The 21,090-nt window shown below is 40.0% G+C and overlaps 1 protein-coding gene across 1 annotated transcript in view; it reads left to right on the top strand.

The window, feature by feature from the left end:
- Positions 1–19,219, top strand: part of LOC103381624 (corticotropin-releasing factor receptor 1) — a 54,618-nt gene extending 35,399 nt beyond the window's left edge. The window contains exons 7-14 of the mRNA XM_008314078.3: positions 3,676–3,796; positions 6,556–6,709; positions 8,952–9,012; positions 9,694–9,766; positions 13,309–13,394; positions 13,505–13,640; positions 14,003–14,044; positions 18,383–19,219. Coding sequence (XP_008312300.1) covers positions 3,676–3,796; positions 6,556–6,709; positions 8,952–9,012; positions 9,694–9,766; positions 13,309–13,394; positions 13,505–13,640; positions 14,003–14,044; positions 18,383–18,523 — 814 coding nt within the window. The 3' untranslated portion in view covers positions 18,524–19,219. The remainder of the gene's footprint in view (positions 1–3,675; positions 3,797–6,555; positions 6,710–8,951; positions 9,013–9,693; positions 9,767–13,308; positions 13,395–13,504; positions 13,641–14,002; positions 14,045–18,382) is intronic.
- Positions 19,220–21,090: the final 1,871 nt, after the last annotated feature.

Here is a 21,090-nt window from a genome sequence, read left to right as displayed (position 1 = left end):
AATTTTTGATAGGAGGATGTTGGGGAGTTCATTTCCAACACAGGGACAAGTCTGCACTATATTATAAGGTTTATTTTGGTATTTCTATTACAGTGATATCTTCAGTGTTTCCACACAAAAAAAACCCCACTGAACTCTCTTGGGTAATTTAACAATATTGTGCTCTGTGGTTGTGCTGTGTTTGACAGATCTGTTTTTGCCAGGAATGGGATTATTTCATAATGGAAACTGACTATATGTGGCCCTCTTATCCGGAAGTGTTCACAAATATCACCTCTCATTCACACTTGGCCAGCAGTGAGTGACGAGAAGAGGCACCACTTATCACCTGTTCAAGGACACTGTGACACATGTGGAGGAAGTGGTGTCAGGCGTAGATCCATCAGCCTTGAAATAATTGACAAACACACGTGACTTGCTGGTAATCAGCATCACCTTGTCATAAGAAAACTAGAGCCGTGTGTCTCTCTTGTCTTTCTTTGCTCTCTTGTTCGGAGGCCTTAACGGCCTGGAGCTTGGAACTGTTTCTCCGTATCACCTCAGCTTGTTCCCAGAACTTGCTTTCCAACACACAAACCTCAGATTCCGTACTTGGAATCTTATACAGCCATTCCTCCAATATGTGGATCACTGCCCGAGTATCCAATTATCTTGAATCTCCCCTGCAGCTTTTTATCACCTACACCACACTTGCTGGTCTTGTTTGGGTTTAGTTTCTCTTGGAACTGCTTAGGCTGTCATGACTCTCTTCACCTGTTTGTCCATTAACACAACAACACATCAGGATCACCTCACGAGATCTCTCAACTGAAATTCAGGTCATGTAAATAAATGGTGAGCAGGTTGTAATTAAGAATAATCATGTGTACATATTTGTTTAGACTGTATACTTATCTTATGTAATCATAAAATATACTTCTACTTTCACAGTCCACTACATGCACATTGTTTGATGCACGACGAAACCTGAAGCCAAGCAATGTTGTGGTGATGTTCTGTGCAGCCATTCACCTTCACCTGCCTCACCTTCTCCGTTAGTTCAGGGTGAGGGCAATATTAACAAATTTAAAGGTGGACACGTCGTTCCAGAGAAAGTTGACACTGGATATCCAAACACTCACCTTTAACCCTGCTTGCTTGTGATATCATTCACCAACTACCTCTATGATTCATCAGGATGTGTGTGATGTGCTTTAAAAAGCAGCGTCCTAACAATCAGACCTTAAACATTCAAATTAAAAAACGATACTATATTATTGTCTAAGTTTTAGTCTATTGTCTTCTGTACACTACTTTAAAGATTTTTTTTTTACCAGGAATAGGATTTTGAAGATTATAGGTATTTAACATTTCAGCTTGAAAGCTGTCACCTTCACAGAGACAACAACTATTAACTTGCCAAGCTACAGTTCGGTTGTTTGTCTTGCCTGCAGGACATTTTCAGTTTTCAGGCCAACAGTAAAACTAAACACTGTCCTGTGGGCATTAAAAATGGGTGAAAAACACAACAGCAAAAAAGCTGCATATGTCTGGTGTCTGGTCAAACTCCTTAACATTTGTAATAAGATTGGTCATTCCAGGAGCACAATTCATCTACTTAGCAATAGTTGTATAAAACATTAGAATAAAGAATATTGATCAGACGTAGTTCTAAAACACCTTGAGTGATGTAATCCCCCTCTTGCCAGGATGCTGCCACAGTACATCTGTTCACACCAGGCAAAAACATTCATGACTGGATGGGTCTCCTGTGTTTTCACAAAAAGTCTGCCATCTGTATGATTAAACACAAAGACATCATTTATTTTTTGCAAGAACAAAATGATTTTGGAACGTGTCTGGTGGTACAGATGTGACTGGGCCGTGTGTTTGCGTCAGCATGGCTCCATGGGAAAATATGAATCATCAAAAAAATGCACTCATAACTATACCTAACTGCATGGAGTTCAAAATAAAAAACATCATTCAACTGGTACCTGGGACATCATCCACAATAAAAAGATGGGATTTGTATCTTGGGGACATATGGCATTAATGCAAACAAGAGTGTCCCCGTGCCTGTCCCTAAAGTCTGAGGACAAGTCAGTGTGAATTAGACATCACAGGCAATAAAACACCTTCAAATGGGATTTATCAGGTGCCGTTCAATTTTGGTGATTTGTTTCACTGTCATAATGTTTTTTGGGTTTTTTTTTTTTTAAATATAACACATTTGGACTAGGAGGTCAAAGTCTTTGTTCCCCACCTCCCCCTCCTCCCCCAAGCCATGAACACAAACTCCATACAGAAAGACCAGGAACTGAACTAGTAAACCACGTGGTCCACTTGTGTCGCTGCTTTTGTTCCTGTGATTACAGACACACACAGCAAAAATGACTGTCATCAAGAATATTTGATGTACATGGACACGGTTTATTTGTGCGGTTTATGTGGGATCGGAAAGATGAGAAGAAGAAGTGCATTGTTCTGAATAGAAAAAACAAACATCTGATGACAGCTGACGAGGCAAGAACTGATCCTCATGAAAGGCTGATCATTATTGATGATAACATGCCTGAACAGTTGATGGACTCTAATCCTGGGTTATTGTTTCATCATCACGCTCTGTTTGCATCTCTCAGTTGTAAACAGAGCCTTGTCTCTAGGAGTGCTAAGGTTTCCTGTTAATTAAGAGACATCAGACTGGACCCACCAGCAGGATTCTGCTTAGGTCACAGAGGGTAATGAAGTCAGCTGGAAAGAAAGAAGGAGAAAAAAGAACGCCCTGCTTCTTTCTCCTGGTTGTGATTCTAATGAAAGCTCTGGTACAAAAGCAAATAAATTCCCCACAAGAATTTATGCTTTCCGTACCCTGAGGCCCCCCCCCCGAACCCTCCACTTCCACTTGCCTCCTCCCCACCTCTGTGTTTTATTAAAATAATTCAGAACTTCAGCTTTTCTCTCACAGCATTTCTATGTGGCTGGTGTTGTGTTAATGAGGCTCTTGCTTTCTTTACTTCCCTGTTGATAAAAAGGGAAGACAGGATGATGATCTGTCACCACTGGAGCTCATGTGCATGTCCCCAGTCAGCACAAAGCCCACACAGAGTGGCACCCATTAAGAATTGATGAATGCTAAAATATAAATCATGTCATTGATTGCGTGCAAAGGAGGGAGGCAGCCCTCGGTGGCTGATGATGCCGTCAACTGGTGACAACAAACTGTCATCGGCGTGACCCAGGTTCACGCTGCCCTCAGTTATCACTTCTATACCCGGCTGGTTGCTCCCAGGCACAGGGCTTGTGTTTAATTGTATCTACAGCCCCAGTTATTTTATGGCATTAAAAATACACCAGCATCTCAGGAAAAGACGGGAACTGCAGAGAGAAAGTGTTACGTCAGGGGTTAAAGATGCCCAGGTTCTTGGAGCTTCTTCTTAGATTACTTTAGGGATGATAAACTGCCAGAGTTGAAGCTCTTTGTGTGGTATGCTGCAGAGAGACCAAAACTCAACGGCGGAAAGATGCTTTTATTCAGATTCTCCACGTGTTTGTTCATGCATTGGCTTTTTATGTCATTTTTGTTCTTCTCCTCTCGCTTTGAAAAGACACTCTTTACCCAAGCACAGCAGGAGAAACTGTCTATAAAAAGTGACATAAACCTCCCAGCATGCTGTCCTCTGCTTTCTCTAACAGGAGCATCCGTTGCCTGAGGAACATTATACACTGGAACCTCATCACTGCCTTCATCCTACGCAATGCCACTTGGTTCATCGTCCAAATGACCATGAATGTTGATGTGCAGGAAAGTAACGTGGTAGGTAGTTGAATCAGTTCTCTCATAACAGTGTTTTACTTTTTTTTACTTTTCCATGCACGACTTCTGTAACACTGACTGATCACTTTAGTTTATAAACCACAGGCATTCTTTTTAAAGGTGCAATCAAACCTAGCACCATTTTATGTTCTTGCGTTAGCTAGTGGGTACTGCTGTGCCTGGAACTGTTTTAGTGCTAGCACTAACTTTAGTTCATTTTTATTTATTTATTTTTCTACATTGTCTCTGCATGTACCAGCAGTTTAGTTCCATTAAAAATCACCAGGGAACAACACTGCAGTGGAGAGTGGTGTAATTTAGTTTTGTGTAACTATTTGTACACTAAAGTCTATTATTTAACCTCTTAAAGAAGGTGTTTTGTAATGTATTTGTTCTTGCTAACATCAGTAGAAGATATTAGCAGGTTGCAACATAAGTTAGCTAAACAATTAAGAAACATTACCACAAATGCTAGTTTCAGTGTTCGAACCTTGAATGGACTCTGGGTCGAATCTTTTTTTTTAAAGCTAACTGTTGGCTCCCTACGCTGCATCATGTTGAGTCCTGAAGCCAATAACTGCTGCTTCAACACCATGAGATATGATACATGTCCTTCCCATGTGTCATTTAAATTCCAGAACAGGGTTTCCAGCATGCAGGAGCTGGTAAGGTCATACTAATTAACACACAGACACCCCCCACTGTTCTCAGTGTCCTATTCTCTTATCACCATGCTCACACATGCTCTCACTTAATCTGACAAATGTATGTATTGGTCGCTGAGTTCAGGTTGACTCACTGAATATTTTACATATTTTAAAAAACAGTGGGATCATGACGCACGGACACTCAGCTCTTTATTCAGCAGCTGTTGTTATGGAGGATTTCATTGAGTCTTAGTGAGAAATGTTTTAAACAAATTTTATTGAAGTCATAAAATAGGACATTAAGTTGCAGTTATTCAGAATGTAAACAATAACTGAGTGTACTACACTGTACTACACTGCCACTCTTATGACTTGTTTTACTACTACTGCTGCTTCTACTACTACTTTTGCCCATCAGTACTACTGCTGCTTCTTCAAATATTACTCCTGTTTGTACTCCTGTACTGTCATGCTGAAGCCACACTTACGTACACGACTACGATTCGTACTACAGAAATATTTCTAATACAATTAGATAGGCAGAAGTCTATTGAAGTATTATTGTCTGTACCACTACTGTGCTATTACTGCTCTCACTAATGCCACTATCAAAGCTACATTCTCAAAAACTCCTGTTAATTCAGATGCTACTACTGTTGCTACTACTACTGCGACCCCAATCTCATACAACAACTACTTCTACTTCTACTAGTACTACTAGTACTACTAGTACTACTGCTGATACTGCTGCTGCTCCCATGTTTACAAGCTCTGTCTGCAATTACAAATCTAAAAATAAAATGTTTAACTATTGGTGACACTACTTATATGACTACATTGACTGTAATTTCTAATAACACTACTCCCTCTACTTGGATGACTACTATTGTAATTTACTTTTATTTTTCATCTAGCTTCTGCTATTTCTCCATCTAATTTCTCATACTGGTACTTCTTTGACTCCTACTAACATTAATAAATACCACTGGGACTACTAGTACTCTTTCTGCTTTATTCATACGAAACAATGCTATTAGTAATACTAATACCACTACCTCCTTGTATAATTTCTACTACCGTACTACTACTACTACTACTACTACTACACCTACTGCTGCAAATACTGCTCTCAGTACTGTCACCAGTACTATGTCTACTGTACTGCTGCTGCTGAGGCTGCTGCTGGTGGGGCTGCTGCTGCTGGGGCTGCTGCTGAGGCTGAGGCTGCTGCTGCTGCGGAGGCTGCTGCTGAGGCTGAGGCTGCTGCTGCGGCTGCTGCTGCTGCTGGGGCTGCTGCTGAGGCTGAGGCTGCTGCTGCTGCTGGGGCTGCTGCTGAGGCTGAGGCTGCTGCTGCTGCGGAGGCTGCTGCTGCTGCGGAGGCTGCTGCTGCTGCGGAGGCTGCTGCTGCTGCTGGGGCTGCTGCTGAGGCTGCTGCTGCTGAGCCAGCAGATGGGGTCTTACTCTATCATTTCTGGGTGACTGGTTCAGACCCTGGCTCTCGTTCTCGTGTCCTTCAGCAGGTGATGATTAAATTAGATTTGAGCGTCACCTGGTCCCTGACTGTTACTGGTGTGAAAGTCTCTGAATCAGAGAGCTGCATGAATACTGCCTGCCTCCATACAAATCAATTTTACCCAAAGAAAACATGGAGCAATTGAATTTCTCAGAAATGAGTCATAGGGCCGTGAGTCAAAAAGGTTAAAGTGACTTGATGTTAAAGCAGAACGACAAGAAGAATGTTTTCTGAGAAGTGGAGTCAATGCTAAAGGTTAGAATTCACAAAAGGTAGTCGTTGTCATTCATACAGTATAATACGACCAAATACTGCAGTAATTTTACATTCAATCATTTAAACCCAAGATAAAAAATAATTCTCATTCCCAAAAATGTCTTGGTGTATTTATCTACAAATGTGTATCCAAGAACTTAACTAAATGTACTTTTATTTTTTTTATCATTAGTATCTGCAAAATATATATTTTGTTCATTAAATTTAGATTTTGAATGTAATTTTACAGTGAGAACATGTGAGAACACTCTGTTTACATGGTCATACATGGTGATAATTATGAGAGTCACTAATTAACAGAGAGAATTTTTTGTTTAAATCAGATCTGGTGTCGCCTCGTCACCGCCTCCTTCAACTATTTCCACTCCACCAACTTCTTTTGGATGTTCGGCGAGGGCTGTTACCTTCACACCGCCATCGTCCTCACCTACTCCACAGACAAGCTGCGCAAATGGATGTTCATCTGCATCGGCTGGTGTGAGTACACTCCAAAAGTTACAAAATGAGATTATCTGTGTTCCACAAAATGTAATACCATTTTGATAAGAAAATGTCAGAAGAAAAACAGAATAAAAGGACAACTTCTGTGTGAGGTATAAATGCTGACTCACCTTCCAAATGCAGGAGAAGGAGAGCTTTATTTGTTTGGATTAAATTGCAAGCTTTGCACCATCAAACAACATTAGCACTAGCACTGGGCCGGGAGTGTGGAAGGCAAATAGTTCTCTACACACAAGAGTCTGCTCCCAAAAATATTTCCATTAACCACAAAATGACATTTCATACCCAGGTTTGAAATGTTAGCTGGCTGGAGGTTATCAAGCCCCGTCATTGGTCATGTGACTCCTTGCAGGAGCCCTTGATTTGTCTTGGCAGACTAGGTCTCTGTCTGGAACTGTCTGGAGAAACAGTTTTTTATTTTTTTTATTTTTTTTTACCTTTTATGTAAAGCTTTATTTTGACTTATCAAAGGAAATTTAAGATATTGTTTTTTCTACATGTCGTGTTATTAGCACAGTTACACTTATTTAAAAAAATGGTCTTCTACGATTAAAGATTCTCCACTTCATATGAAAATTGAGTCTAAGCCAGCGTTTATAAATGTAATGAGACAGATTGTAGGACCAGACTGATTTACAGTTGAACTACGGTTATTTTAAAAATGTAACAAACCTTTTTTTTGGATATTATGGCCCAAACATAACCCCTTTGCCACAAAATGTACTGCCTTTACTAGCAGCTGTGCATTGCAGTGCATTACAAGTAGTAATAAATAAATAAAAAATGAGATATGAGTTTGCTCCATTTCAAGTAAAACAATAAAGAAAGCCAAAATTGTTTTGGACATGTCGCATGTTACAGCCTTTGTTTAAAGAAAAAACTTAATTTTGAGCTTGTTACTGGAAAAATTGATTTTTTTTTTGTTACTATCAGTGAATAACTGTCCAACTATTCTTTTAGCCAAAAGCCAAATCAGCTGCTGCGCTGATTTGTCAAATAATCCTTTAGACTTTGGTGTAGTTTCCTGGGTGCACAAGGAAATAAAAAAAACTGACAGGCAAGCTGGGACATTGATTCTGGCCCAAACACAATGGTGTGCCTCAGTGTTGGTAGAGGACCAGTGGTTATGTGCGAGTGTGTATTTATGAGCTTTTTGGACAAACCACTGGTCACACACTTCAGAGGAAAGGTCTCCAGTAATGAGGTAAACACCAGGAAGACAATCAAATGAGGCATTTCCAAAGGGTTTTTCATATGGTGTCAACCCTTAAATTGTTTTAATTAAGGCGCATGTTAGGGTGAATTAACTACAGCTCGTCATTAGTTTCTAAATGTTAATTAGCCAGAGAATGAGGGCCATATTTTTTCTCATAAATTCCTAAATAAAGACAGACTGAAGGTCAGAGACAGTTTCACCCAACAATACCAGTGTTAGAGTTGATGGAGACGGCAGGATTACGTGTGGCAGCTTGGAAATGTTTTGGTGTGGGGACCACTAACGCCCCATTTCACACTGTCAAACTGAACTATGTGCTGTAGAGATTAGGTGTATTGTGCCAGCTGGATTATATTTCCCCTCAGGGAAGTGTGAAGAAGAGATGGCAACAGCAGCAGCACATTTCTGGGGACTGAGAAAAATAAGGAAAAAAAAAATTAGAACGTTCATGTTTTATTTGCTTCACTTAGCTCCAATTCTGAGGCCCAGGGAGCTGAAATGTCTTCTAAAGTGGTGCAGAGTGGATATAATTTGAAAGCAGTTGGAGAAAATTACTTTTTTTTTCTCAGCTGATCTTGGGGTCGTGAGAGAAGACTGGATTTCCTGAGGTTTAACAGCGTATTGCTAATGAAGTGGAAAGTTGCATGGCTGTGTGTGTGTGTGTCAGCGGAGGTCGTCACGCTTCTGTTTGTGTCATTTAATGGTTATGCGAGTGTGTCGGCCTTATTATTACACACTCACAAGTCACTCGATCAGAGGATCAGTTTATTATAGTCGGTTTATTTATGGTCCAATGAAGTCCAGCTTTCCATTCATTCACAAACTCATGCTCAGGGAGTCATGTCTTGGACAGGCAGCACGACGGCAGCCATGGTTTTGACAGAACTTGGCAGCAACAGTGCAACACTGAATATTAAGAAAGACCAACAATGTTGTTATGACTTAGAATGAGAAGAATTCCAAGAAAACACAACGTCAATTCTGTCTGTGTTTCTGTCACAGGTATACCGTTCCCTATCATCGTAGCTTGGGCCATTGGAAAGTTGTACTACGACAATGAGAAGTAAGTACTGCGACAGAATACTGTCTGATTCTAATGTCGTATTTGACATTTTTGACATGCATTGAGCTGAGGATTACAAGGACTGTAGTTTGATTAACATGGTTGAGGATGATAATGACTTCACCAAAGTTTTGAAAGAACTTCTTTCCGCCCCCATCATGATGCAGTAATGACTAATATACACCAGTCTATAGAGCAAGAATTGTTATTTATACTTTTTCTTGACACTTTTTCTTTCCATAATAAGAATACCATGAATTGGATGACTCACAAATGAAAACAGATGAAACACATGCATCTTCCTGCTGTGCCCCAGCAACATACAGAAAATAAACTGCATGGTCATTTCTGTAAATAATGATGAATGGTGATTAATAGTGGTGTTTTGTCCAGGGTGTTCTTCACCTTTGCCTGAAGACACCTAGTGTCAGCTCCTATCAACATTGCTCATTATACTTTCCACTTATGTTTTTGGAAATGCAATTTCAAGAATCTATTGTGGTTAAAGACCTAAAGGTTTTTAATTACAACATGGTTAATCATGGTCCATATGAGCTCTTAGCAGAGGTGTTGGGTCAAGTGTATAATTATTCTATACAGCTCGATTTATGGGTCTTTGAAATAAGAAGGAAGCAGTTTATAGTTAGAGACGAGGAGTGTGACTCATTTCCTTTGTTTCAGATGCTGGTTTGGGAAGCGAGCCGGTGTGTACACAGACTACATCTACCAAGGTCCCATGATCCTTGTGTTGGTGGTAAGTTCTTAGTCATCCAGGTCATCCATCCAAAGCCGTTACATCAAGACCAACCGGACTGTTTTACTGTAGTTTCTTCGAGACGTTTCAGCTCTTCAGGCTTCTTCAGTTCTAACTGAACTGCTGGGAAAATTCTGGTATTCAGCCTCAGAACAACAGAATTTGACACGGGCCGTGTGCAACCTTGTTATACCAGTCCAGTTGCCCTTGAAGCTACTGAGCTTCTTTTTTTTTTCTCTCACTCTCTGTGTCTTTCTGCATCAGTGCCTGCTCTTACAATCAAACCTCATTATGTCTTTAGCACACTGGCAGGCATGGAATGATGGAAACATCAACCCAATTTCCATTACAGCCACAGTGAGGATGTAACACTTAACCCAGCAGTGTGATGAGATTTAAATCACCCTGGTTCTGCCAGTTCAATAGCACAAGGTTTAATTTGTCCTCCTCAATTTGAGACCAGGGTGTGTTCACTCATTTCCAAATGACATAAATAAATAAATAATAAATAAATGGTCATAAATACAGGGTCTGCAATTCCCTAAGGGGTCCGTAGAGGTACAGCAGATACTGCTGGTTGATTGAATAACTACTTAAATGTTTTTATTTTTTGCATATATTTTAAAGTTAAAACAATGTAGTGTGAATCTGCATGTTGTTTTAAATGCAACATACAATTTTAAAAAATATATACATTTATATATATATATATATATATATATATATATATATATACTGTATATCAGTGCCGCCCTGTCAAATCAAACTGAAATTTTACACTAAGCTCAGGTTTTCTTTCTGTCTCAGAGCTCTCACTCCGGCCTGAAATGCATCTATTCTTGGGGATTCAAATGTACAGCAGATAACAAAGTAAATCCCGTCTTTTTTCTTGAAACAAGGACAAGTACTGTAGTATATGTGCCATCTGAGAACCATTCAGTATTTGCAGTAAAGCCGCGTTGTACCTCCCTGCTCACCATCTTCTTGATGCCGCTCTGTCAGCCCTTAGGCTGGGCTTATGTGAGTGATCCTGCAGATTTTGCAGATTTGCCTGCTCCTTGTACAGGCTTTAGTCATCCGGACAACAGTGGATCTGTCTTGGCTAAGCTCCCAAAAGCGTGCGCTCAGATTTTAAGCAGCTCTACTTCTGCGGGTGTTCCTCTTTCTGTGGCGATGTGGTCCTTCCTCTGTACACAGTACGCTCACTCGTTTACTGTGGTCAAAAACAACGAGTTTTTCAATCGAAATGTCATGTTTCTTTTACTGCTGCTGTTCTTTTTCCCACAGCACACAGCTGTGCTCTGGTAAAAAACATGCTGCCCTGAACACCTTGGTTTCTTGGTTGCTCTGCACTCCTCCTTCTCGATCATCATCAGGTCACCAGCATATTCATAGGATTCCACTTCAGCGTACAGTGGCAGTGAAGGATTTTGCCAGCCAGGGCTTTTAAACTTTGCTGGTGAATTAATTCCCAGCCATAATGAATAAATGCAGGATGTCATTTAAACACATTATCATTAGTGCTAATGTGTTGGTCGTGTAAGAACCCAGGAGTTGAATAAATGGTTTCTTGAAACATTGCCATGCATCTGTTCAGGCCAAGGTCAGGTCATCTGGCCCTGGAATGTGTCCATGCAGCTATTTTTGTTCTCCTGTTACACACAAAATAGATTTAGTCATTTAAAATATTGTGCAAATATGATGCAAAACCAAACTTTAAATTAGCAAACTTTTAGCCCTTAATACTTCACATGAAGCCAAACACAGAAACAATAGCTACAAAGTCACTACAAACTAAAGAAAACTTAATAAAGAGTGTTCAGAAAAAAAGGAAAATCACATATACGTTAGCCAAACATACTGTAAATGAACCCAGATGTAAAAGACTAAATATTTATACAGAACTATGTTTATAATTGAAAACAAATTTGTTTTATCCATTAATCAAAGGTCCAGTTAAACAACCAAACTGTAAATAATCATTATTTCTATGTATTCTTGCAGTATATTTTTACTTCAATGTCAGGCCCCGTCCAGGGATTATGAGATTGTTGTGTGGTGTTATTTCAGTCTGAATTAAAATACACTGTTGTCTTTTCATTATTAGATGTTATAAATAGCCGGCCACAAGTATGTGTACAGTACAGACATCTTTGTTTTTCTTTTCGACTCTTTTCTTGTCATAAATCTGCTCTGCTTCAGTCAGCAGGACTCAGCTTTGTTCTGGGTTGAGAACAGATTCCCTGCTCAGGGCAGTACTTTATCAATCCCATGAGGACATGGTTGTGGCGTCAACGCACACTGAGTGAAAAGCACTGAGTCATGGACAATCAAACTTGCATCTAATTAAGTCAGAGAATGAGTCGAAACAACCAAAAAGCCCTGGGGTTGAATTAAAAACAAATATTTGCATACATCAAATCACAGTAAATCACTGTCCAATAGAAGAAGTATCACATTTATTGTCATTGAACATAAACAGACAACAAAATCTGTAGTTCTCAGGGGCAGTAATGAACGAAAGCACCCGGGGAGCAAGGGAATCAGTGCAACACAGAAGGATTTGAACCTGGGTCGTCTGATTACCAACCCTTTCCTCTTCCATTAGGAGACGACAAACAGCCAGCTGCATATATTAAGATTTATTTCACTGTTCACCACTTGTTTATGCCACACACAAGCCTGTGCACATGCAGATGTATGATAATGCAGTGTGTTACCTGACAGTGTGTGTGTGTGTGTGTGTTTGTGGGTCTCCATTTTAATAAACACCACCGTACAAGTGCTCATGCGGGTCCAGCCAAGTGGCTTTATTTCTGACTTCTGCAAATCCATAAGCTACCACGCCACAATGGAAATGGATTTGGCAACGTCTGACCTTTGCTGCGATCTGCCCTGATGGTCAATGAGAAAGATGCAGTTTATTGATGGGTTTTGTCGGATATTGTAGTTCAGCGCAGCATTCCCTGTGTTTACTGTGCGTCCTCTTATGAGCAGAGTTTACCTTTACTTACCTCATTAACGGGCAAGCCCAGTTGTCAACGTTATCTTTTTTATCTTCAGGCTAACTTTAATTTAATTATCTTTTAGCCAGAAATAGTAAAACTGGTGTTCATAATCTGGGTAGCATAACGTAACATAAATGAATCAGCCACAACATGACTAAATAGCCATTTTGTGACTAAATGATAGCCTAAAAGAACTCATTTAATCTTTAAATAAGGAATGGATTATACAACTTATATTTGAATGTCTATTTTGTTTTATATTTAATGTATATTGTTTTATTTGTATTTTATTATTATTATTGTTAGTTGGTTACAGCCACTCTCTGGTCATACCCTGTATGCAGCATGTACAGGCTGTGTGGGAGTGAGGATTTCATTTCCTCCACTCTCTGGTCATACCCTGTATGCAGCATATACAGGCTGCTGCCTCTGTTGTCTTCTTCAACCACTCCAACATTTACACATCTGTAAAGTCTTTATAAACAGCCTCACACACATCTTTTTTTTTTTTTTGGCTTTTTCTCTCTTCTGCAGATAAATTTCATTTTCCTCTTTAACATCGTGAGAATCCTGATGACCAAGCTGCGGGCCTCCACCACATCAGAGACGATCCAGTACAGGTGAGGCCCACGCCCACGCCCACTTTGAAGGCTTTAAATCATTCACGTGTTGGACTGGGTTGGTGGAGTGTGTGAGACAGTGGTTTCTCTGTCATGGTTGATCACTACAGGAAAGCTGTCAAGGCCACACTGGTCCTCCTGCCTCTCTTGGGAATCACCTACATGCTGTTTTTTGTCAACCCCGGAGAGGACAAGGTCTCTCAGATCGTCTTCATATACTTCAACTCCTTTCTGGAATCCTTTCAGGTACGATTTAATCTCTGAACAGTCAAATGTGCGGTCGTCTGTGTTTGTGTGGAATCAGTGAAAATAAATGTGTGTACCCCCACTGCAGTGAGACTACTGATGTCAGCCCCTGACTTCAAATGCTTTGTTGTCTGTTTCACACACTAAACTAAATGTTTGGAATGTGCAGTCATTTGCGTGACACTTCGACCCAGTCGTCATTGTCACAGAACTGACCGAACTGTTATTTAAGTCTTCTGTGGTGTTTGACCAGAGCAGTGTGAATGTGATTTAACAGCGCTAGACTTTGTTTTAATGTTTTTTTGCCCCCTATTGTTCAACCCTGCTCTTGTTCTTCTTATCTCTGTCCTCCTCAAACACAGGGCTTCTTCGTGTCGGTATTTTACTGCTTCCTGAACAGTGAGGTAAGCAGCATTGCATCCGCTCATTGATTTATGTGTGTGTGTGTTTCTTCATTTACATTTCCTCTCTCCCTTCACGGTTTTGGTGGCTGTTGCTCTGAGTTATTGTGGGGAAGTGAGTGATAAAAGCCCACAGCGCCATGTTTTTAGGGCACAATTAAGACTTGTCATGTGCCGCCGTAAGTGACATCACATTCTACGCTTCATGACAGCGTCAGCCTTCGTTTGGTTTCATGGAGAAATGAGGGGTGAAACCAGGCGAGAATAACCGAGGTATTTTAATATGCACATAGAGAAATGCCCCTTAATCTTTAATGTGTGATGATAACACACCCCATTGTCTTTGTTGTTATTAGAACAATTCATTAATAACTGTTTTTGAAAGGTAGAATTTAGATTAATATGTCAGAAAAAAATAGTAATAAAAGAACAGAAAGAGTTGAAAACAGAAACATGTCGGTGACTTGTGGTTGTTGTAAAGATCTAACTGCGGACTAATTCCCCGTGAGGCTGGAGGTTCATACATTTTTAATAGTGACTTGTGACTGTAAGACTTAAATGCAAGCTGCAAATTATAGATGTATTGTGTGTGTGATAGATAGAGGGAAGACCCAGACTGTAGTGCATTACAATTGTGTTGACTTTATAAGGTAGGGGCAGGGGTTTTCACTTCTATCCCACGACTCTTTACTATAGACTTTTATCTTAAGGAATCCAAACGATATGCTCTGGACGGCCACAGACAGCCTGGATTTGGCGTGTGTGCCTTAAGTTTGACATGTGTTCTTTAGATGGTCATTTACAGATAAATACAAAGATGTGTTCTTGCTGTTTGCATAATTGTAGTAGTCATATTTATATTAAATCCAAGCCTATCCGTTTATCTTTTCTTTCTGTATTTGACTCTGATGTGGCCCTGCACTCGTTTGACTTCGAGATTGTGCAACAAAGAACCTATGAAGCTGTGTGTAGACATACAGCATGTAGATAGGATCAGAATGACAAGTCTTCAAAGTATATGATCAGTGCAAGTCTTCATACGGTCAAGAGATGGCGCTGGTTGCCTCTGGGGTTTGTCCACTGCTGGGAGGTCGTCGAGCGGCTTCCATGACGGTTTGACACCAGTGCGGCCCCTATTTATGCGTGGCAAAATTGTTCCTAATTAAATGGCCTAGGGTCACTGTAGATACGATCAATAATTTGACTTCTGGATCTTAGTTTATAAACATGCAGCTCTTCTGTTCTGAACTTCCTCTTTTTCCTGAGCTTCCTTAATCTCTCGCTCTCTTAGTCTCTCCTTTATAGTAATATGTCACAGCATTTCACTTGCTTAAGTATTATGCTCACAGAAATTAGTAGGTGTATCTAGAACTGTTTTAATTAGGGTAAATGATCTAAATCAGGGGATTAACAGACTGGCAGTTCATCTGCTTCTTTTTTTACCCCTGCCACACCCTGGGTGAATATTTGGAGGTATTAATTGAAGACGTCAATAACAGCAGTGATCAACAGTTTGTCACTGGCCAGTTGTTGTTGTTCATCATGTGAACAGACAAAAATAGATTTTTAAACAACTCAATAAATCACTTAGTCCCGCGGTAATAACGGAAAACAGACAGTGCTTCCATGATGAATCTGAGAGTCGACATAATTCATCGTAAACAGATGTGAAGCAGATGCTGCGGTCGACATCAATTAGACACCTCATGAATTAATTCAACTTTAAAAACAAGCAATTAGAAAAGGAGTCTTTTCACAATGTGAACCAACTTTTCACTCTTCGGGGGATATTTTGTGTTGTCTCAACCTGGGAGGCAGATTAAGGAAATGGATTTTCAGGGCTTTCGAATGATTAGATGGAGTGATCAGCTTTTAGAGTCACGCTCTCCAACTCTGGGGATCAATACCACTTAGGCCTTAACTCCATCTTATCAAATACGTGCTGCTGTCACTGAATGGATCCTTACATGGTGCCACCTGAGCCAGGATGAAGGAGTAAATACACTGATCATCACTTGACCTTTTTTTAGCATTCAAAATGCACAACATCATGTTCTTCATCGGTGGGAGATACTGAGTGCCACATCCACGGGGTCATCCATCAGATGTTCATCATATTTAGTTTAATCCCTATGAAGACCCAGAGGATACGTGAGCCAACCCCAAAGTACACTGTGGACAGTTCAGTCTGTCATTGGGCTGCATACTGGGACAAACGACCAATCACACCTAACACTGAGAACTAAAGTGTCCAATAACGGAAACTTTGAACTGTGGGCGGAGAAACCCCCACGCACACAGGGAAGGTTCATCCAGAAAGACCATCAATTACCACCTGGGAATCAAACCATCGATTTTCCTGCTGTAAGGCAAACGCATTTACCATTTATGCATAGTTAGGCGTCAGTGGTTGATCATCTTACCAGGTATTCCTTCCAGCAGTGTTTAGGGTGTAACAACAGCTGCCGCCTCCTGTCCACCGGGGATCGTCCCACTCCATGTTTCTGAGCCTGGAATATCTCGTCATCAGCCTTGTTCCTGGGGCTGGAAATGGGAGCTTAACTTAGTGTCTGTAGCTCACAGAGAATATCGACTCTGTGTTTAGTTGCAGCCGGAAAAGCTAAGAGAGAGAAAATGTAGGCAGATGAAGAGAGGATACCCGACGGAAGCCAAACATTCACCACTTAAGCATTAGTAAAAGGATTAAATAATCTCACAGTGAGACAGGAGACAGAAGCCAAGAGCGTTGATGAACTCAGCTGTAAAACGTTACAGTGTTTAAATGAGGTTCTGCTGTTTTTCTGTACCAGGATCATCAGTTTAGATTAAAGCACTTGGTCCAGAACTCTACTGTCATTAGTGCAGACAGATGGAGGAGGGAAAGTGGGACACCTGGGACACATTGATTTTGGGATGCAAAGCATGGAGGGAACTCTTGAAAAATGATGTGTGGCCTTAAGTTGCTGTGGACTCTGTTTACGCAACACATTAAGTTAACGGACGCAGGCTGTAAATTCACTTCTACGTCACACAGATCTTTTAATACTGAGACACTTTTTCTGCCCGGATGAAAAAATGTATATGTGTGTATAATGCAGAGTGAAAGGTAAAGGACAGTTTTTTCAAATGCTGATGTTAAATACTCAGGTTAAAAATAAGAAGGACTTTAGTCAAAACTCTAAAAAGAAAAAAACGTAATACCTTTACAAGTCCAAGTCACGCACAAGGGTAATTACAGGTTCGAATCATGTGTCACCCAATGTTTTAATCTACCATTTAAATGTAACTAATGTAATTATCCTGCAATAATTACACCAATAATGGCTACTGCTACTGAGCTTGAGCTTTTTCAAAAAGTTTTTTCCATCTTTTATTAAATAACTGTTCCAAAATCATTTTTATTTTGGGCAAGGCAGTGAATTTGTTTTTAGGTCTTCCATTGTTTTGGTTTCACAAAACTGCACTATATTTGAATGAATCACTTATGGAGGTTTGGACATATTTGTATTATTCTGTTCATTTTTACGCAGGACAGGATTTGTTTTATGTCACAGTCACATAATATTGACTTAGTATTTTTGATTTTTTTTACAGAGCTTTTTTATAAATTTCAATTAATAACTTTATGTGGCATTTATCTTCTTCGTCATCTTTTTAAATGCTTTCTCTTGTTAGTGGTTTGCCTTGGAGCAAAAAGGTCACCTGTTTTACTGGTTTGATTCCTGGTCTTGATGTGTGATGTTGTGAATGTCCTCCCTGTGTGGGTTTTCTCCGTCAGAAAAAACATAGAGGATCAGATTAACTGCACACACTAAACCAGGGCTGTCACACTCAATATTTATTGAAAAATTGACTGCAATTGTGCATGTCTTCCCTTCTCTCCAGATATATAATGTAGATTTTTTTCACATGGAAACAAACTCTAGTTTAATTAATATCATAAATTCAATTAAATTTGAAATAAGACACACATCAGTTCTTTTTTAATGTGCCAACAAAAGAACAACCAAAAATGTATGTGCTGTAATGCTGTGCATACACTGCTAATACTACAAATCCTGCCACTATATAGTGGCTGTATAATGGTGGGCCAGCTCTAATAAACATTTGATATGATCTCGCCGGCCAAATATAATTACACCAGGGGCCAGGTTTGGCCCACGGGCCTGAGTTTGACACCTGTGCTCTAAATCAACCACAGAAGAAGTGTGAGTGTAAATACTGTTGGTCAGACTGTAAAGTACTGTGTACCATCTGAAACATTTAACTTATAACACCAGCTGTTTGGCTGAATAGGCTGGGTGGTATTTTGTTTTTTCATAGTTCAATTTTTTTTTCTAGGTGCGTTCAGCTGTGAGGAAGCGCTTCCACAGATGGCAGGAGCAGCACTCCATCCGAGCCAGGATGACCCAGGCTATGTCCATCCCTACATCACCGTCGCGGGTCAGCTTCCACAGCATCAAGCAGTCCACGTCCCTATGAGAGGGGACGCCAGCGTTTGTCCTTCATCCATACTTCGGGATAAAACCTCTCTCTGTGGTTGTCATCGTTTCCTGCCAAATCACTGGATTACACTGAAACACTTTACGAGATGGAGAGAACTGGAGAGCCAGGGAGGAAGAAAGGAAGGAAAGAAAGTGGTTCATTATGTTAAAATCTCAGGAGAGACATTACACATGAGGACGCTGCAGGTTGTATTAGAGGAGAGGTCAGTGGTTCAGAAGGTGCATGTGACCAAGCCGCCACTGGAGTTTGGATTTGAATGTACAGCACCCCATAACTACATGTTCTTTCACTTCTGCTTGCTACAGCCATCCTGTGTGGTTTTCCTGCTTGCACCTGCTTTTTTATTTGTGCTTATGCCACTGGACTGCACTGAACTTGACTGGACTGGACTCTGGACTCCAGCAGGTACTGGACTCTGAAACTGCAAAGGGCAGGGAATTATTTAAAGAAAAAAAAAATGATGGTTTTGTTTTAATGATATTGTTCGAGTGTTTTGTGTTAAGTTTTGGTGATGTTCTTTCTTCTACTTTTCTCAAGGTTAATTTTGAACACATTCCACACATTCAACCTGAAGAGATTTTGTTCCAAATTATTATGTGCTCTGTGGATATATCCAGGGACCTCATTAAAAGTCAAGCACATAAAGGGTTGGTGGTTTTTTGTTTTTTTTTAAACTTAAAATGAAAGGGTTTTTTTTTTTTTTTTAAACTTAAAATGAAAGATTGGTATGTTTCTCATATCTCTGCAGTATGTTAATGTGAGCAGCCAGAACCAAGATGTTCTGATGACAACTTTCCACTCAAGCACCGTGATTAAAGGAGGACGGTGAGAATAGCCTTGATGAATAAGTAAGTGTGGATAAATGATCTCGGCCCGACGTGCTGTCATGAAAACTAACATGGTGAGATATTAGGCCGTGCTTTTTCACCTCTAACTATGCTCAAAATGTTATTACAAGTTCAACTCAACATGATTTCCTTCCTCATAAGAACAGACCATGAATGCAGCTCTCTCCGTAGCCTAGCAACATGCGATCTGCAATGAATCACTTGTGTGAGGAGAAGTGTCAACAGTATGCTCCGCAGCAGAATATCCATCTTCAAATCAATGTAAAATTAAACACTGACCAGTGCTGGTTTATTTTGCGACAAATAATTAGTTTTATATTTGCAGTGATCGTGATAAGATATGGAAAACATTCTGTTTCATCATCACATTCATATGTTTGGGTCCAGATTTTTTTGCTACTTTCTGTTGATTTGCCAACAAAAGAGTCCGGCCCAACTGACTTGTAGTTTGAAAACCTGGTCCAATTGCATTTCTAATAAATAGCCCTGAAATGCAACATAGCACATGGTCACATGGCCATTTATGTTAACCTGACATAACACTTCTTCTTCAACACCTGACCACTGGAAATCCATTCTGTCCCCTCATTTAGCTCTGTTCTGTCCCCACCACTTCATAAACTGAAATATCTGTCCGTGATGACCACCAGCTGGTCTTCAGCTGTAATTAAGCAGATGGTGGACATTGACTTCATCCCACATTTTAACTGATAACAGCTGCCTGTACAGCCCTAAAGCTAATACTGAGGAGACCAGTGAGACCCAAACAAACGAAGGTCATGGCCTGGAACAACAGAATGGCTTTATTTATTAGGAGGTGATAATAATCTGTGTGCGTCTGGTCCGGTGAGTTAATCACTTTACAATGAATTCACTCAACAATCGACATTTTATCACCATTTTGGCAAACATAAATACCTATTCACGAATGTCATAATATCTGGAACAAACCTTTCACGATAAGAGACTTATTCCTGTTGCTGCTCTTGTCTTCATCTCTACCAGCCAACCGAATGCTGAGCATATTTAGTATGGTTCCAGGAGGTTTTCATTTCCTCTCTCAACAATGGGACACGCTGTGGACTTGATGTGGCCCACAAGAAGCGTGACAACTTTGTTTACTTGTAAATACAAATGTCAGAGTGGGGTGTTGAATTTTAGTATCACATATATAAACCAGTACAGCAGGCCAAAACTTACACACACACACACACACACTGTAAAACATGTGAGCACATTAATCATGTGACTTTCACGCACACTCCACATTCCTTAATACTCAGAGCCAGTTCACCTCACACCTGTGCTTTTTTATGAACTGCTGTTTGTATTAGAATTGTAAATCAAACCTCTTCATTCATGTTTTTATTGTTATCTTTATAAACCCTGTGAAAGAAAAGGAAGAAAAAAAAGTGATATTATTTAAATAACCCAAATCTCTCACCCCGATGTGATGTGTATTATTATTGTTGTTGTTGTTATTATTATTAATGTTGTTCATCAAATGTAACCTGGCAGCCTGTGTAACTGTGAGCAGGGATTAGTAGCTTTTGATTTGTGATCAAAGTGAAGATGATGCTTGTGTTTGTGAAGAAAGTTTCATGTAAGGTTTACACAATTTGGTTGAAAATGTTAAAAAACAAATGTGACACCATGGTTTTGTTCACCTTTTCATTTCTACAGTTCAAATGATAA

This window comes from Cynoglossus semilaevis, chromosome 8, assembly GCF_000523025.1.
Source record: "Cynoglossus semilaevis isolate Cse_v1.0 chromosome 8, Cse_v1.0, whole genome shotgun sequence".
Classification (NCBI taxonomy): Eukaryota; Metazoa; Chordata; class Actinopteri; order Pleuronectiformes; family Cynoglossidae; genus Cynoglossus; species Cynoglossus semilaevis.
Note: the sequence above shows the minus strand (reverse complement) of the source record. Positions and strands in the feature narration are given on the sequence as shown.